Genomic DNA, 15,477 nt, shown 5'->3' with positions numbered 1-15,477 from the left:
AATATGTGTTACTCAGGTGTTCCACAAATTATCATGATAATTCAATAACTATTAAAATATTAAATCTGTATTTGCATCATATTAAAACATATTTATAAGGGACACCAACACGGCGAAATATAAAAACAGTAGAAATATTCCTACACAGGAATATAGATAGTAGTATTGTGAATGATATCAATGAACTATGTGAATTAAAAAATTGTCCAGTTACTGCTGTTGTATGTTATCTTTATTATATTATATTAAATTGTTAGATCTCTCAGTTCGTGTATCTTTATTTATAAAGACCTTGTGTTGTATAATCAGAACACTTTCTAAAATTTCAATTATTCTCTAAACACCATATTTATAATAACTTATACAGATAAGGTCTATTCTTCCCTACTAGTTGATATCTACAGTATCGTGCTTGATAGTGCTTCTACATAAACTGCATCCACCTGTATCTCAAATAAATTACTGTTGTAACAGGGGGATAACGACAGGTTATATAGTATTGTTGCAACGTTTGTTGCCTGTATCCAGATACTCTTGCTCAAAGGGGATCTGTTAGTACTGTTTTTATATTTCGCCGTGTTGGTGTCCCTTATAAATATGTTTTAATATGATACAAATAAAGATTTCATATTTTAATAGTTATTGAATTATCATGATAATTTGCGGAACATAGGAGTGACTAAGAGTGCACCATATGAAAATACTCCACCTTTCTTTCTCTCTTTCTTGTTTATAAATATGTGTAACATGTAGAGTGATTGATAGCACCGCCCTAGTACAGGAATATGTAATATTTATAATTGTTGCTTGAATACCAACAACTATTTAATACATTTACTAATTCCTGGAAGTAGGATAACTAAAAATAAACTACGATTGTTATAAATATACAGTACGTTAATAGAGCTCACAGAATATTCCACATTCTCCGGTGCTTGATCGAATTTGTTTCAATAAATATGTGTTACCTGCAGGGCTCAGCAGGCACAGTAAATAAAGGCAAACACTGCACTAGCCTAGAGTGACATTATATATACCTCCTGTCAGATGGCAGTGGTAGCATCTATGTTAGAGGGTCCTGTTGTGGTTTACACATCCAACCTGTATTGACCAGCCAGGTGGTATTCACAATGGCTATCAGTTAGAGGGGCCTATTCATCATTACTGAAAATTGGATGGAGGTAATTAGGTTTAGAACTCACATGGAGTTCTACCTAATTACTGGAGGAATTCATCATTCCTCCTCCCTATAACTATCTATTCCGAAAAGCTGTCATTTTTGCGATGACAGCTTTTTGGGAAATAGATATGTTTCCCTCTCTACACTAACTTACCGCAGCTGTAATCAGTGCTAGGCATGCGCTGTTACATCCGTAAAAGCGGCGCACGGGCAGCACTGCCTACAGCTGCGGTAATTGTGTGTGTGTCCTCCTCCACCCCTCCGCTCACATCCGTGTCTACCACTTACCTGGTCGCTGCAGCCACCTCCAGCTCTGGCTGCTGTTCTGACACTGTGTTCTCCCGGCAGAACACAGTAAAGTTTAGAAAAAAAACAAATTATTTTTTTTTCTAAACTCTACTGTGTTCTGCCGGGAGAACACGGAGCCTGGAGGAGGGACCATGGAGATATACGGAGGGAGCTGAGGAGGACCTGCCCAGCTGACAGTAGCTAAGTGTAATCCGCTGTACACCACCTCAGAGTGGCGGATAGTAACACCATCAAATTCCGAAATACATAATTTTCAGAATTTAATGAATAGCATAATTTCTATATCCCCATACTAATGTACTAATGTATGGGGAGTGTGGAAATGAACGCAGGCGGATTTAACCAGGCATCAGTGATATCTCCTGGTTAAGTGCCTTCATGAATACTAAAATAATGGTAATTAAGGAAATTGTCCTTAAAACCGTTATTTTAGTGTTGATGAATAGGCCCCATAGTGTCACCCAGCCCAAACTACCAAGAATTGGATCTGGATAAGGATTTGAAAATGGGCCATGTGGATGTGTATTTTTTTTTGTACTTTTAAACAGGACACTGTGCAGGGGCAAATGCAGGATTTTTAGAGGGGGGGGTCCATATTATTTATAAATAAATAAATGTGAGACGCACCCTCGTTTTTAGTCATGCTAGGCGAGCCCAGCACATTGAAAATACAGGTCCACATAAAATATACTGAAACAAGCCAGATCCAGATAAAATACACTGAAAAAGCCACTTCAGCATAAAATACATTGAAAAAGCCACAGCCACATAAAATACATTTTGAAATCCAGAACCACATAAAATGCATTGAAAAAGCAAGATTCCTATAATACTTCACATACTTCAGCTCCTCCATGTGTCACTCCAGCCCCCTCCCTTGCCATTCCGGCCCTCATGTTGCATTGCAGCCCCCCCATGCCACTGCAGCGGCCCCTCATGTGTCACTCCTGCTACCCTCACCCCCCCCCGAGTTATCTCAACAGCTCCACCCTGCCCCCAGCAGCATGAATGCAGGCATCATCCACCCAGCTCTCAGGCTGAACCCCCCCACCCCCCACTGGCTCTCAGGCAATAGTGCTTACTATGCTGTGCCACCTGTAGTTGTGTCCCATATGCAGTGCCCCCTGTATATGTTCCCCTTATGCAGTGCCCCCCTGTAGTTTTGCCCCTTATCTAGTCCCCCCTGTATTTGTGCCCCTTATCCAGTACCCCCTGTAGTATTGACCCTTATCCAGTTCCCCTGTATTTGTGACCCTTATGCAGTGCCCCCTGTATTTGTGCCCCTTATGCAGTGCCCCCTGTATTTGTGCCCCTTATCTAGTCCCCCCTGTATTTGTGCCCCTTATCCAGTACCCATTGTAGTATTGACCCTTATCCAGTTCCCCTGTATTTGTGACCCTTATGCAGTGCCCCCTGTATTTGTGACCCTTATGCAGTGCCGACTGTAGTTTTGCCCCATATGCAGGGCCCCCTAAAGTAGGTCCCCTTATGCATTGCCCCCTAAAGTAAATCCCCATATGCAGGCCCATTTAGTGTAGTGCCCCCCCAGCCCAGTACTTACCTTACCATGCTGGCTCCCATTCCCACTGGCTTCCGCTCCCGCAGCACTGTTGCCTCTGCTCTGACTGGTTCTGTCTAGATCCAGCAGGCGTGCAGGGCAGGCTCCTCAAATCGTAGGTGACGTCATGAAGTCACCCGCGCAGTGCATCACTGAGAATGCTGGCCTCTGAAGCGATCGGAGGCTTCTTTAGCCTCCGATCACTTCAGAGGCCAGCGTTCACAGCTGCAAGGAGCAGCATTAGTAAGCAGGGGTTGGAGATGGAGCTCTGTCTCCATCTCTGAAATAAAAAAAATTGGTTTGTCAGGGGGGGTTTCTGGGTGCTCAGATACCCCCCTGCGTGTGCTACTGCTGTGCATGGGAAAAGTGTTTATTGCATGTAACAAGTTTATGTGTGGTGTGTGTTATTATATTACTTGGAGTGTACCTACAGTAGCAATGTACATTCACCTTTACGTTAGAGGAGAGATGTATCAAGCCTTGGAAAGACATAACGTGGAGAAGTTGCCCATAGCAACCAATCAGCTTCTGTCATTTAATAGACTGTGCTTTACCCCCATTGACTGTGAGTGGGGTACGCAAATTATCATGAAATTTTCAATGAGAATCAATATTTTATATAAAATTCTGGACTTTTGGTTATCATGTATATGTTGGGATAATGAACCTCTCTTCTATGTTTTATTTCCCTCTCCTTTATATGATCTTGTTTGTGAGTGGTGAAAATTGATGAAAACCCCTCTCTGGAATAGACAGCAGAAGATTTAACTATTTATTTTCTATTCTATTTTATTTTCATTTGTTTCATATACCAGCGCCATCCTACATCTGGTACAAACCCCTTTTTTTATTCATTGCATTTATTGGGGATAGTGATACCCCTATTTTTTGTCCTGTGAAGTGGGAACGCTGCAGTTTCAGCGCACAGATAAGATACTCAATTTTTTTATTGTTATATTGTGCTGGATAAATGACAGACGCTGATTGGTTTCTCTGGGCTTTATACATCTTCCACCAAGGTCCCTATAATAGTGTCACTGTGCAAAAAGTCACAGGAGATATTGATATTCATGTCTAGAGATGTTCAAATTAATTTACAGTTCATTTCGATCAAACTTGGCTGATTCAATTACCCCAAACATATTTGTGATGCAATACTATTATTTTTTGGGCTGGTTCCATTGGGCTTCCACTGTATGCAATCATATAACTGATGTTCACTGTGTCGGCATTCATAATGTTAGGGAAACATTCCAAATGAAACTTTAACGCTGTGACCATGTCAACACCTCAGCAGTGCCGACATGGTGAATGTCGATTTAATGAACATATGGAACATTTTCTCTGTCGACATAATGACCATGTAAAAATTATTAATGTCGAGTATCGGTCCGTATTCTGCGATTTCTGCGACTGTCCCACCACCAGCCCTCCATCTGCTAGAGCAGCTGTCATCACAACTGTTGCCACTTACACCTACCCCATGCTGGGTGCAAGAGATCCGTCTGAAATAGGCGCGTCCCTCTCTACATACACACGCCTCAGGCTATGGTGTAACTGTGGCTATATGCTCACTACATGCGCACTCCTAACTGATGGCTCTTTTCAGTGCGTGCAGCCAGTTGCAGTGGCGTCACAATGGGGGTGCGGGCCGCACCTGGGTGTCACCCGTTGAGGGGTGACACCAAGGTGCAGACTCCCCCTCAGTGACAGGAGCCGGATGCTGCACTGTATAATAAGTGCAGCACTCGGATCCTGCCAACTGTGAGGGAGTCGGCTGGCACAGCACATAGGGCAGTCCGCACCCCCCTTGCCCACCAGTAATAACGGGACCACGGGGGTTCGGCCACGAGGCCACACCCCTTCCTGTGTGGCCACGCTCTATCCGCGATGTCACACCCCTGTCCGCGAGGCCACACACCCTTTTCGGCAGCACGCGGCTACGCTGTGTGCTTATCGTCCCTCCTCACACAGGGTGACACCACAGGGAGGGATACCACTGGCCAGTTGCTCCCAGTTGACATCCAGAAATGCCCATTTCACAGACAGAGAGAAATAGCTGATATTCATCTGACTCTGTAATACGCAAAGATGTGTATGTTCGTTACAGTGCATGCGCAGTTAGCTACAACTGCTAGATGCGTCTGCATTAAGTCCTGCCTGCAACTCAGAATCAGGCATTTAATACATATGACTGTACTGTATATAATACATATATGACTGCACTGTATATCATACAGTAGTGTAATCATGTTATGTGCATTTACAATGTAAAATAAGCAAAATGTTCAACTTTTCAATTACTTTCCCATTTTGGCGGGGGGCCTGAGCCTAGACCACAATATGACCAGGGCCCTACTGTACCTTAAAAAGATTTGAGCCTCTCTGCACATAGTAACCATTGTAGTCACAGTTTACTGGGAGGAGCTACGGAATCTGCAGACATAATCACTAGGATGCCCGATACAGGCAGCAGAAGCCAGAACTGTACATTATGGGGTCAATCCAATTAGGTGCAAATTGCGAGGTGCGAGTTGCTATTTTCTCTTTGAATTCGCATAGCGAATTCATTTTACAATCCAATTAGCAACTCGCACTAAATCAATCAGACTGATTTTGCATCTATCCATTCACAGAGAGATGGAAAGGAAAATCTTTATTTTAAGGTTAAAATGTCGGGACACTGTACTGAACCCCTTGGACACCCCCCCTAATGTCCAATAATTACATGTCATTTTTTGGGGTAAAAAAAAAAATTGTCCTCAAATTACCCCAAAATCAACTTTTTCGTTAGTTTAGGCTCCCCAAATTTAATTGCAATATTTTTTAAATTGATAAATAATAGTTTTTTGTTTTTGCTTTTGTTTTTCTTTCAATTTTTCAAGGTGCCCTCAAAGTACCCCCAAATCACCTTTTTTTCCCCTACTTTTTTTGCATATTTCGTTTAATTCGTTTGAGATTAAACAAAAAAGTTTTTTTTTTATCATTTTCTTGCATTTAAAAAAAAATACAAATCAGCCATTTGGCACCAATTAAAAACCTACAGTACCTTCCTAATGCCCACAAACAGCCTTCTATACGGTCCTGCTAACAAAATTATCCATTTTGGGGGGGTCCAGGATGGTCTCCTCACTTTTTCATGCATTTCTCTCAAATCTCATTTGGCAGTCAATTCGCACCCCTCCGCTGCGAGTAGTGCAAATAGGCATTTTTATTTGGATTGGAGAATTCTCAGGAGCGCGCTTCGATGCGAAGTCTGCGAGTTTCAAGAAACAAACTCACAATCCGCACCTAATTGGATTGACTCCTGTGTGCTTTAAACTTCTCATTTTAAAATACATTTATAAGTGTATGGAAAATGTTATATTTGTGATGTTAGAAAATGATTGAGTTGCCTTTTATAATTATATTTGTTTTTATCCTCTAGGTGACTTTGCAGTGCTTTTGAACACTGGACTTACAGCAAAAATTGCCTTTCTGATGAACTTTATAAGTGCTTTAACAGCCTTCGCCGGTCTCTACATTGGCCTTTCGGTGTCAGCCAACCCTGATGTGCAGATCTGGATATTTGCTATCACAGCAGGAATGTTCCTATATCTGTCACTAGTAGAAATGGTTAGTGAGCCTCATAATTACAAGTACTGTACAGTATCATTCTGTTCTTTTATATCATTATTATTGCTCTTATATTGTTGTAATGAGCAAAAGGCATGACTGTGAGTTGGATGCATCGGACGCATCCTTGGCCACTTTTGCATCCACATACCTATTATTTTATACTAATGCCAATAACAGTGCATCTATGCGAGTACCCAGCTATGCCCGCTATTTTTTTGTCTGCACCCATCCCATGCTGGGTGCAAATGACTCATTTGAAACAGGAGTAGCATCTACTCCTCAAGCAAGCACAGAAGTTGGGCTACACAGTCATGACACTCCCATGACACACCCACTACACTCCCATGACACACCCACTGCACTCCCATGACACACCCACAACACTCCCACGACGGCTTTCCCCCGATTTATTTGTACCAGACCAGGCAAAAAGGCCCAGGGCTGGTTACGAATTTAGGAAAAGGGGAAGGCGGGGTCACACAGTTGTTGCTTGTTTTTCCCAGATAGGGACGTAATATCCATCTATCACTGGTTTCTCTACACAACTAGAGTACTACACATTGTAATTGAATGTCCTGTTCGGAACCTATCCTTCTTCTTGGCTAAACTTAGCAACAGAGCAGCGGCACAGACACATGGCAGTTTACAAAAGAGTATAGCACTTCTACTAAACATTGTGGCACTGCAGTGGCAGACAGCATGGCAGTTTAATATAAACTATACAATGCTACAGAAGCCAGGTAAATCATTGATTGATTGATTGATTGATTACAGTGTTAATATAAATATAAAAAAAATCAGAGAAGTTGAAAACACTAAGGCCTTCATTCAGAGGCGGCCATACGGTCTACGACCACACGGCCGCCTCGATGTTTGTCAAGTGCGCATGTGCACGAGGGAGCTGTGCGCATGCGTGAGACCCGCTACGACCGACAGCGGTCTCTTTCCAAAGGGGGCGAGCTGTCGATGTTGATTGACAGCTCGCCCCGTTTGGGAGGTGGGCCGGGGGGGTGGCAGCCCAAACGGAGGCGTTCCCATGGGAACGCCTACCGTTTGGGGGAGGCCCCACTGACATCACTAGTGATGTCAGTGGAGAGCTTCCGGCTCTGACAGAGCCAGAAGCTCTCCGGGGCTTACGACAAGTGAGACCCTACCATAGGGTCTCGTCGTAAGCCCCGATGGTTGCGATGGTCTCTGACCATCGCAACCATCACCCTAGCGGTCGTTAGAGCTGTGGGTGTAAACCCACAGCCTAACGACCGAAACAGAGACGGGTGGTCAGGATGCAAGCAGCTGCCCAGTTTCTGAGCGACCGCTTGCATCCTCCGACCGCCTCTGAATGAGGCCCTAAGATCTGTGTTAGATGGAAAAGACATTACATACAGTATGACATAAACCTGGGATCAAGCATGGTTGGCAAAATGTAGTGGTCCAATTACAAGATATTGCAAACCATTTGGTCCTGGTGAAGTGAATAGAGAACTTGATCCGCTATTCTGTTTAATCAGACTCTGTCGCAGCTTCTGATTATGAAGGTCGTTCTGCTCCAGCATATATTTATTAGGTATGCAGTCGGGATGCCGACGGTCTAAATGCCGACCGTCAGCACCCCGATGGTCTAATCCCAGCAACTGTCTAATGACAGGTGTCAAAATCCCGATGCCTGTCATTAGACCTGTGCCAGGAGCCCGACACCTGACTTACTGATCGAAGGTAAGCATTCCACGGACAGCCGCGGGGGGGGGGGGGTTAGGGGCTCCCGGGCGGGACTTAGGGTCAGGTACCCTCTCGGGAGGTTGGGGTTATTCTAGGGGAAGGGGAGGGTTAGGGTTAGGCACCCCCGGGGGAGGTTAGGGTTAGGCACCTTCCTGGGAGACTTAGGGTTAGGCTGCAGGGAAGGGGGGTTTAGGTTTAGGCACTTGGAGGGAGGTTAGGCACTTGGGGGGGAGGTTAAGGTTAGGCTCCCCTAAGGGAGGGTTAGGGTTAGGAGAGGAGGTTAGGTTAATAAATAGAAAAAATATGTAGCTGTCGAGATCTTCACTGCCGGGCTTCCGCTGTCGGAATTTGAACCATGCGGCCGGCGGTAAATCATACTGATTCCATTTATTAAGGCAGCTCTAAGTCAGGAACTGCTCATTAAAGAATTAGTGAGAGACAGACGGTTACTGATATTATTGTGTGTGTCATGTAGTAAAATAATTGGATATACAGTATAATCAGAATCATTCAGGAATATATGTTTATTTTGTCTCCTGACTAAGATATAATAATATGATAATTAGACACAAATAATCTATATTTTGTAGTATATATTTGTTCTTTTAGTATAGGAAATAAAGTGCATATAATTTCAGCAGGTTAAGAGGTTGGATAGTTCTACAAAATATAATACAATGTTAGCACAGGATATTGCAACATTGGGCCTGATTCAGAGCCGTTCGCTATTTGCGGTCGTTCGTTCAAAAACAAGGGGTGGCTATTCAAATGATCCGTTCGCAAATTGCAGTCTGTTCACGCCTCTAAGTCTGAACGAGCGAGCAAAACATACGCTCGTTTATTTGTTAAAAACGCCCCCTGGCCGCTTGCACAATACGTCATGTCCGCTATTTCTTAGATTAATCGAGTACATCGACCAGCGTATGAACTGCTCGCTATTCTTGTGGTTGGTTTTTCCTACCACAATCTTGCGAGCAGTTCTGGCTATAAAATAACCCAGTGACGTGGTCAATGACGCTGCTGTATTAATTATGCACACCCATAAAACGCCCGTTTTGACCTTTAAGCACGCCTGCGTTCGGATCTCCACTCCCCGTTTTCAAGCACCTTCCCCTGTTACCACCCACATACGCCTCATTCTGTCACTCATAATAGCAGGCATTCGCTATATTGCGAGCACATGAATTTCGGCCGCACTGACTGGTTCGCGCATGTGTATAACGATCCGTACGCATGCGCAGATGTGCGAACATCGCTCGGAACGAGCGTACTACCGCTAGCGAGTGGCTCTGAATGAGGGCCATTGTTTATTGTTGAACAGTGGTCTCAAATAGTTGCCAAATATAATATGAAAGATCCAGACAGGATTAAATAGGAAAATTGTGCATTTACATATATATTGGCACACTAAACCACTAATCCCTTATTTAAAGAACACACAATCTTCAACACAGATTTTATTAACAAATAAAAATAAATATTTCACTGTTCTTTTTGAATCATTAATTTTATATGTAATTAATAAAGGCTATATTTTAATATACAACATTATGATTTGTGCACCTTTACATTATACTTTTTAGCAAATGTTTTGATTACCACAGATTTGCAACATTTTATGGTAAATTTAAAAAAATAATATGCTGCTTAAGCAGAAAAAAACTAAAGATGCTCATAATTAGCACTAGTTTCCGCAGGGCCGGCTCCAGGGGTCTGAGCACCCTGTGCCGACCCGGAACGCTGCGCCCTGCTATTGTGCACGGCGAAGCCTCATTACCATAGGCCACGCCCCCTAAGTGATGTTATTTGGAGACGTGCCCGCATGGCACGCCTCCAAATAACATCAGGCTGGGGGTAAAGCCCAGACCTCCATCACTGGCTGGGCTTCCCCCAACCCTCTCCCGTCAGTGAATGGATGCATGCGCGCGCTGCATCCATTCACACTCCGGGGGTCCGGCACCGCCGCACAGCTGCGGCGGTGGGGGTCCCCAACCTCCTGATTTGACCACCCACGGGCCACTTTGGCCCATGGGTGGAACAGCGGGACAGTACTGTTCCGCTGAAATCAGGATGTTGGGAAGGGGTGCGCCCTCTATAGGTGGCGCCCCTGTTCGACTGCACTGGTCGAACACCCCTAGAGCCGGCCCTGAGTTGCCACCTCTATGTGCGTATTGTGCATCACATTGTAAGTAATATCAATCACTGATTGCACTTTGCAGCAGTCCCAGTGATCAACATTGGATAAATCCCATTCAGCTAATTGGCTCCAAGAGTTGGTTTTGTCTCATAAACACAGCTATTTACAGCCAATATAATTCTAAACTGACCTGTAAAATTGGGTACCTTTAATGTAGCATCATGTAACATGTATTGTACTTAATGTTTAAAAACAAGATAGCTCTGCATGTTTCTAACTGTGATTCATATCTATCTCATTCATTTTTAGCTTCCTGAAATGACTCATATTCAGACACAAAGACCCTGGCTGATGTTTTTCCTGCAAAATCTAGGACTGCTCCTTGGATGGCTGTGCTTGTTGCTACTAGCAATTTATGAACATAAAATTAAACTATAGCATGTACATCTGTTGTATCCTGAACATAATACATTTCATTCAGGCAAGGGTGTAGCCAGAACTTTGTGGGACCCAGAGCAATGTATATAGGCCTCTGCTACAATGCTTCTAGAGAGACACACCTCTCTCTGCAATGACCTCTTGTATGACCCATTGTAGTGCCCTAGTACATTTTATGAACCACAGTAGTGTCCTAGTTAATGTTATGCCTCATAGTAGTGCCCTAGTTCACTTTATGCCCCATAGTAGTGCCCTAGTTCACATTATACCACACAGTAGTTCACATTATACCACACAGTGTCCCCAGTTTATATTATGCCACATTGTAGTGTCCACAGTTCACTATATGCCACATTATAGTGCTGCCAGTCCACATTATGACACAGCGTCCCCATTACATATTAAGCCACGATGAATTCCCACCAGTTCATATTATGCCCCCAGTTCAAACTGTGCAACATTACAGTGCCCTCAGTTCATATTATACAACATTACAGTGCTCCAAGTTCATACTGTGCCACACTATAGTGCCTCCAGTTCATATTGTGCAACACTATAGTGCCTCCAGTTCATAGTATACCACATTACAGTGCCCTCTGTTTATATACCACATTACAGTGCTCCAAGTTCATATTGTGCCACACTATAGTGCCTCCAGTTCATATTGTGCCACATGACAGTGCTCCAGTTCATATTATGCCACATTACAGTGCCCTCAGTACATATAGCATCCACTACACACACAGCCGCTTGCATCCACTTCACGCAACACTTACTGGAAATGGAATATTACACAATTAGGCAGCCCTGTCATAGAAGTCTGGAAAGAGATTGCATCCCATTGACCTCTTATCTTATCTCACCTCATTTGCCGATAATGCTTTCAGTGCTCCATCCCTATTGACAGCTTTTCAGTCTGCAGGGCCTTCAGGGCAATTTCCAGAGAGTGTAAAGATAGTAAAGGGGGAGCAAGGACCAACCAGCTCCAACTTGAGGGGAGTATTTCCTGAAGCATGACATTAAACTTTGAGGCAAGTTTTTCTTACAGTAAATTCTTACAGTAAAATCTCTTTCTAGGAAAATCCTAATCTCTGAGCTAAATCCCTGCCCCTCAGCTCTCTTCACAAAGGATGTAATCAAGGAGCAGCCTATGCCAGGCTAACTGATTAGCTCAGCTGTCTGTGAGTGTGCATTGGGAGCACGACAGATGGATCGTATCAGGGTGGAGCTTTACTGAGAGGGAAAGACAGAGGGCCTGATTCAGAGCCGGACGCTCTTTGAGAGCGCTCGCTCTAAATCAGGGCGTCCCTGTTTTTTTTTAAAGACGTCCTCCTGGCCACTCGCTAAGCTGTGGGTGACCACCCACAGCTTTAGCGAGTGGCCAGGTGATGGTCACGACCATCGCGGCTTGCGACGAGACCCTTGTGGTAGGTTCTCGTTCCCGCAAGCCCTAGCGAGCTTTCGGCTCTAATAGGGAACGCCTCCGTTTGGCCAGCCACCCCCCCCTGCCCGCCTCCAAAACGGGGCAAGCTGTCAATCACAATCGACAGCTGCCCCACTTTGGTGCGAGACCTGTAGCGCTGGGGCGCCTATTGCTGGCCGGGTCTCGCGCATGCGCAGTGGGGGACCATCGACCCGCTTGCAAGCGCTGTGCGCTCGTGAGTGGGTCTGAATCAGGCCCAGAGACCGCCACGGACAATTCCCCCTTTTCAGGCTGGGCAATGGGCTGGACCAAATTGCTTACCAGGCAATTAAGGGAACTTGGATCCGGGACCTCCTAATATAGCTACTCCCATCCCATGCATTCAGGTTTGGTATAGGTTTCTAGTAGTAGCGTTTTACGTTCTGACTCGATTAAAAGTAAATGATCAAACATTTAGATCCCATTCGAGCTTCAACACAATTTTCATCACTAGATTTGTAAAAATAGGCAAAACAATCAGTGAAATGAAAGTAAGTGAATAAGTTATTTTATTTTTCTGTACTTGCACAATGTATATTTTAACATGTTTAATAAAAATGCCCAGGATTCTACAAATAGAACAATATTAAATGTCCCAAACGTAAGATCTATCTATCAATCTGTCTATCTATTCAATGTCGGACTGTCCCAGCGTGTATTGGAGAGATTCCCAGTGGGTCCCACTACCAAAGGGATCCACCCACATTCTGTAGGGGGCAGGGCTAATACGGATGAGGCAGTCAACTTGGCAGGCTGTCGCAGTGCTCTGACTGACAACCTGTTGATCCACTATGAGGACGCAGCTGTGCAGGTGAGAGTCAGAGTCAAGAGCACTATAGGTGAGTGGAGTTAGCTTTATAGTGTAGTCGATAGAAAAAGGGGAAGAGAAATCATTATTTAAAGCTGCTGCACTGCCTGGCTGCTGCAGGCAAGCACTGCAGGAGATGAGAGGGAGGAGATGGAGTGTAAGAAGAGGGCAGAGCTACACACTCACTGTGATAGTGGTCCTGCATGCACTGTTGAGGAGGTGGAGCTCTCCAGGCTAATAGCCACTTGACTAAGTTGGAAGGTAAGAGGAGCAGGGGAATACAGGAGGGCAGCACTATATTGTGTGCCAGTTCTATTAATGGGGTATGGACTGATATGTTTATTAGTATGTTGGATAGGATGAGCTGGTGAGGCTCTTTTCAGTGACAAACGCAGGATTTCTAGAGGGGGGTTTCCAAATGCTTAATTTTAGAGCGAGTGTGACCAGTCTATGAAGAGGGTTTAATTAGCACTTATCCAGCTTTAATATAAGTCATACAATGTGTATTGTGTGTCATAATTCCAGCATATACAGTAAGCCATTAGATGCGTCAGTAGGCCATCCTGTCTGAGCTGAATGTTTTTATCTTAGATGTGTGCACCATTCCAGAGCATTGGAGCAAGTCCGGGAGTCTGGAGGAGCAGCAGAAGAACCTAGCACTTCCCTGGACATATACAGTATGTACATATTGGGCTCTATAACAGTGAATCCCTGACCGTGCATGTTTTCCAGATCTCCTAGTTGGTGCACAGGTTATTTATTACTGATACATGTTAAAAGATCCACAGGTGGTGCTAATTATTTCATTGGTAATACTGAGAAGAACATGCAGCACTAGTAAAATTCTATTATATTACTATTTCTACTGTGGTCATGGTATGTGCTGAGGAGGGGTTTCCAGACAGATGGAACCCCCCCCTGCGTTTGCCTATGCTTTTTGTCCTCATGGACCAGCAGTGTCAGTGAGGAGGACATGGACAGATTACACCATGTTGTGTGGAACACAGTCATTTACTATCTGGCGCAGATACTCCAGATCATTTTGGCATGCATGTATGGTTCCAACGGCTGACAGTTCTTTCAAGATTCCATAAGTGTTTACCAGATTATCTGACAGAAAGGCGTACACTGAAGGACTATGGCCTTCATTCAGAAGCGGCCGTACGGTCTACGACCGCACGGCCGCCTTGATGTTTGTCAAGTGCGCATGCGCACGAGGGAGCCGGCTCCTTCGTGCGCATGTGTGGGACCCGCTACGACCGACAGCGCCGGTCGTAGCGGGTCTCTTTCCAAAGGGGGCGAGCTGTCGATGTTGATTGACAGCTCGCCCTGTTTGGAAGGTGGGCCGGGGGGTGTGGCAGCCCAAATGGAGGCATTCCCATGGGAACGCCTACCGTTTGGGGGAGGCCCCACTGACATCACTAGTGATGTCAGTGGAGAGCTTCCGGCTCTGACAGAGCCAGAAGCTCTCCGGGGCTTACGACAAGTGAGACCCTACCCTAGGGTCTCGTCGTAAGCCCCGATGGTCGCAATGGTCTCTGACCATCGCGACCATCACCCTAGCGGTCGTTAGAGCTGTGGGTGTAAACCCACAGCCTAACGACCGAAACAGAGGCGGGCGGTCAGGATGCAAGCGGCCACCCAGTTTCTGAGCGACCGCTTGCATCCTCCGACCGCCTCTGAATGAGGCCCTATATCCTTGTGTCCTCAGTTGGTCCGTGAGGTCCTTGTAGCGCAGATCTAGCTTAGATCTCAATTTCTTTTTAACTGCCAGACAATTTACAGGTACTAAGCTATCATTAAAAAAAAAAAAAAAATGTGTGTGTGAGTGGAGGTGAAATACGGCATTTCTTGTCTCTGCAGTGGCACAGAGAGCAGGAGAGAGTGTTAGTTTTCCCCAGCCAGTAGAGGCAGCCATTTTGTGTGTCGCATCAATATTCATGACAATACAAAGTTGTGAATCCATAGGCTGCATTCTTGTGAATATTATTTAGTGCACGAATTGCTTGCCTCCACTTTGAGGAGAGATTTGCATTTTAAGAATTTTTTTACTTTTAAATTAAAAAAAGTCAAAGTAATATTCCTTTTTAACCTGTATTATCTTATTTTCTATATTAGTCGCACAGTAGCTATACAGTCAAGCTTTGTGAAAAATAGCAGACAGAATCCTCCAGTCTAGTTGGAATCCAATTTCACCAACAATCTTCTGACTTGGAGGAAGCTTATTGGACTATGTAGAAGTGAAAAGGCA

The 15,477-nt window shown here is 44.6% G+C and overlaps 1 protein-coding gene across 2 annotated transcripts in view; it reads left to right on the top strand.

Annotated features, from left to right (window-relative positions):
* SLC39A12 (solute carrier family 39 member 12) overlaps positions 1–12,975 on the top strand; it is a 90,521-nt gene extending 77,546 nt beyond the window's left edge. For both annotated transcript variants that reach the window (XM_088478642.1, XM_088478641.1), the window contains 2 exons: positions 6,475–6,662; positions 10,828–12,975. In XM_088478642.1, coding sequence (XP_088334768.1) covers positions 6,475–6,662; positions 10,828–10,956 — 317 coding nt within the window. In that variant the 3' untranslated portion in view covers positions 10,957–12,975. The remainder of the gene's footprint in view (positions 1–6,474; positions 6,663–10,827) is intronic.
* Positions 12,976–15,477: the final 2,502 nt, after the last annotated feature.

This window comes from Taudactylus pleione, unplaced genomic scaffold (genome assembly GCF_031769625.1).
Source record: "Taudactylus pleione unplaced genomic scaffold, aTauple2 ptg000216l, whole genome shotgun sequence".
Classification (NCBI taxonomy): domain Eukaryota; kingdom Metazoa; phylum Chordata; class Amphibia; order Anura; family Myobatrachidae; genus Taudactylus; species Taudactylus pleione.
The sequence above is the reverse complement of the archived record's forward strand: the minus strand, read 5'-3'. Positions and strand labels throughout refer to the sequence as shown.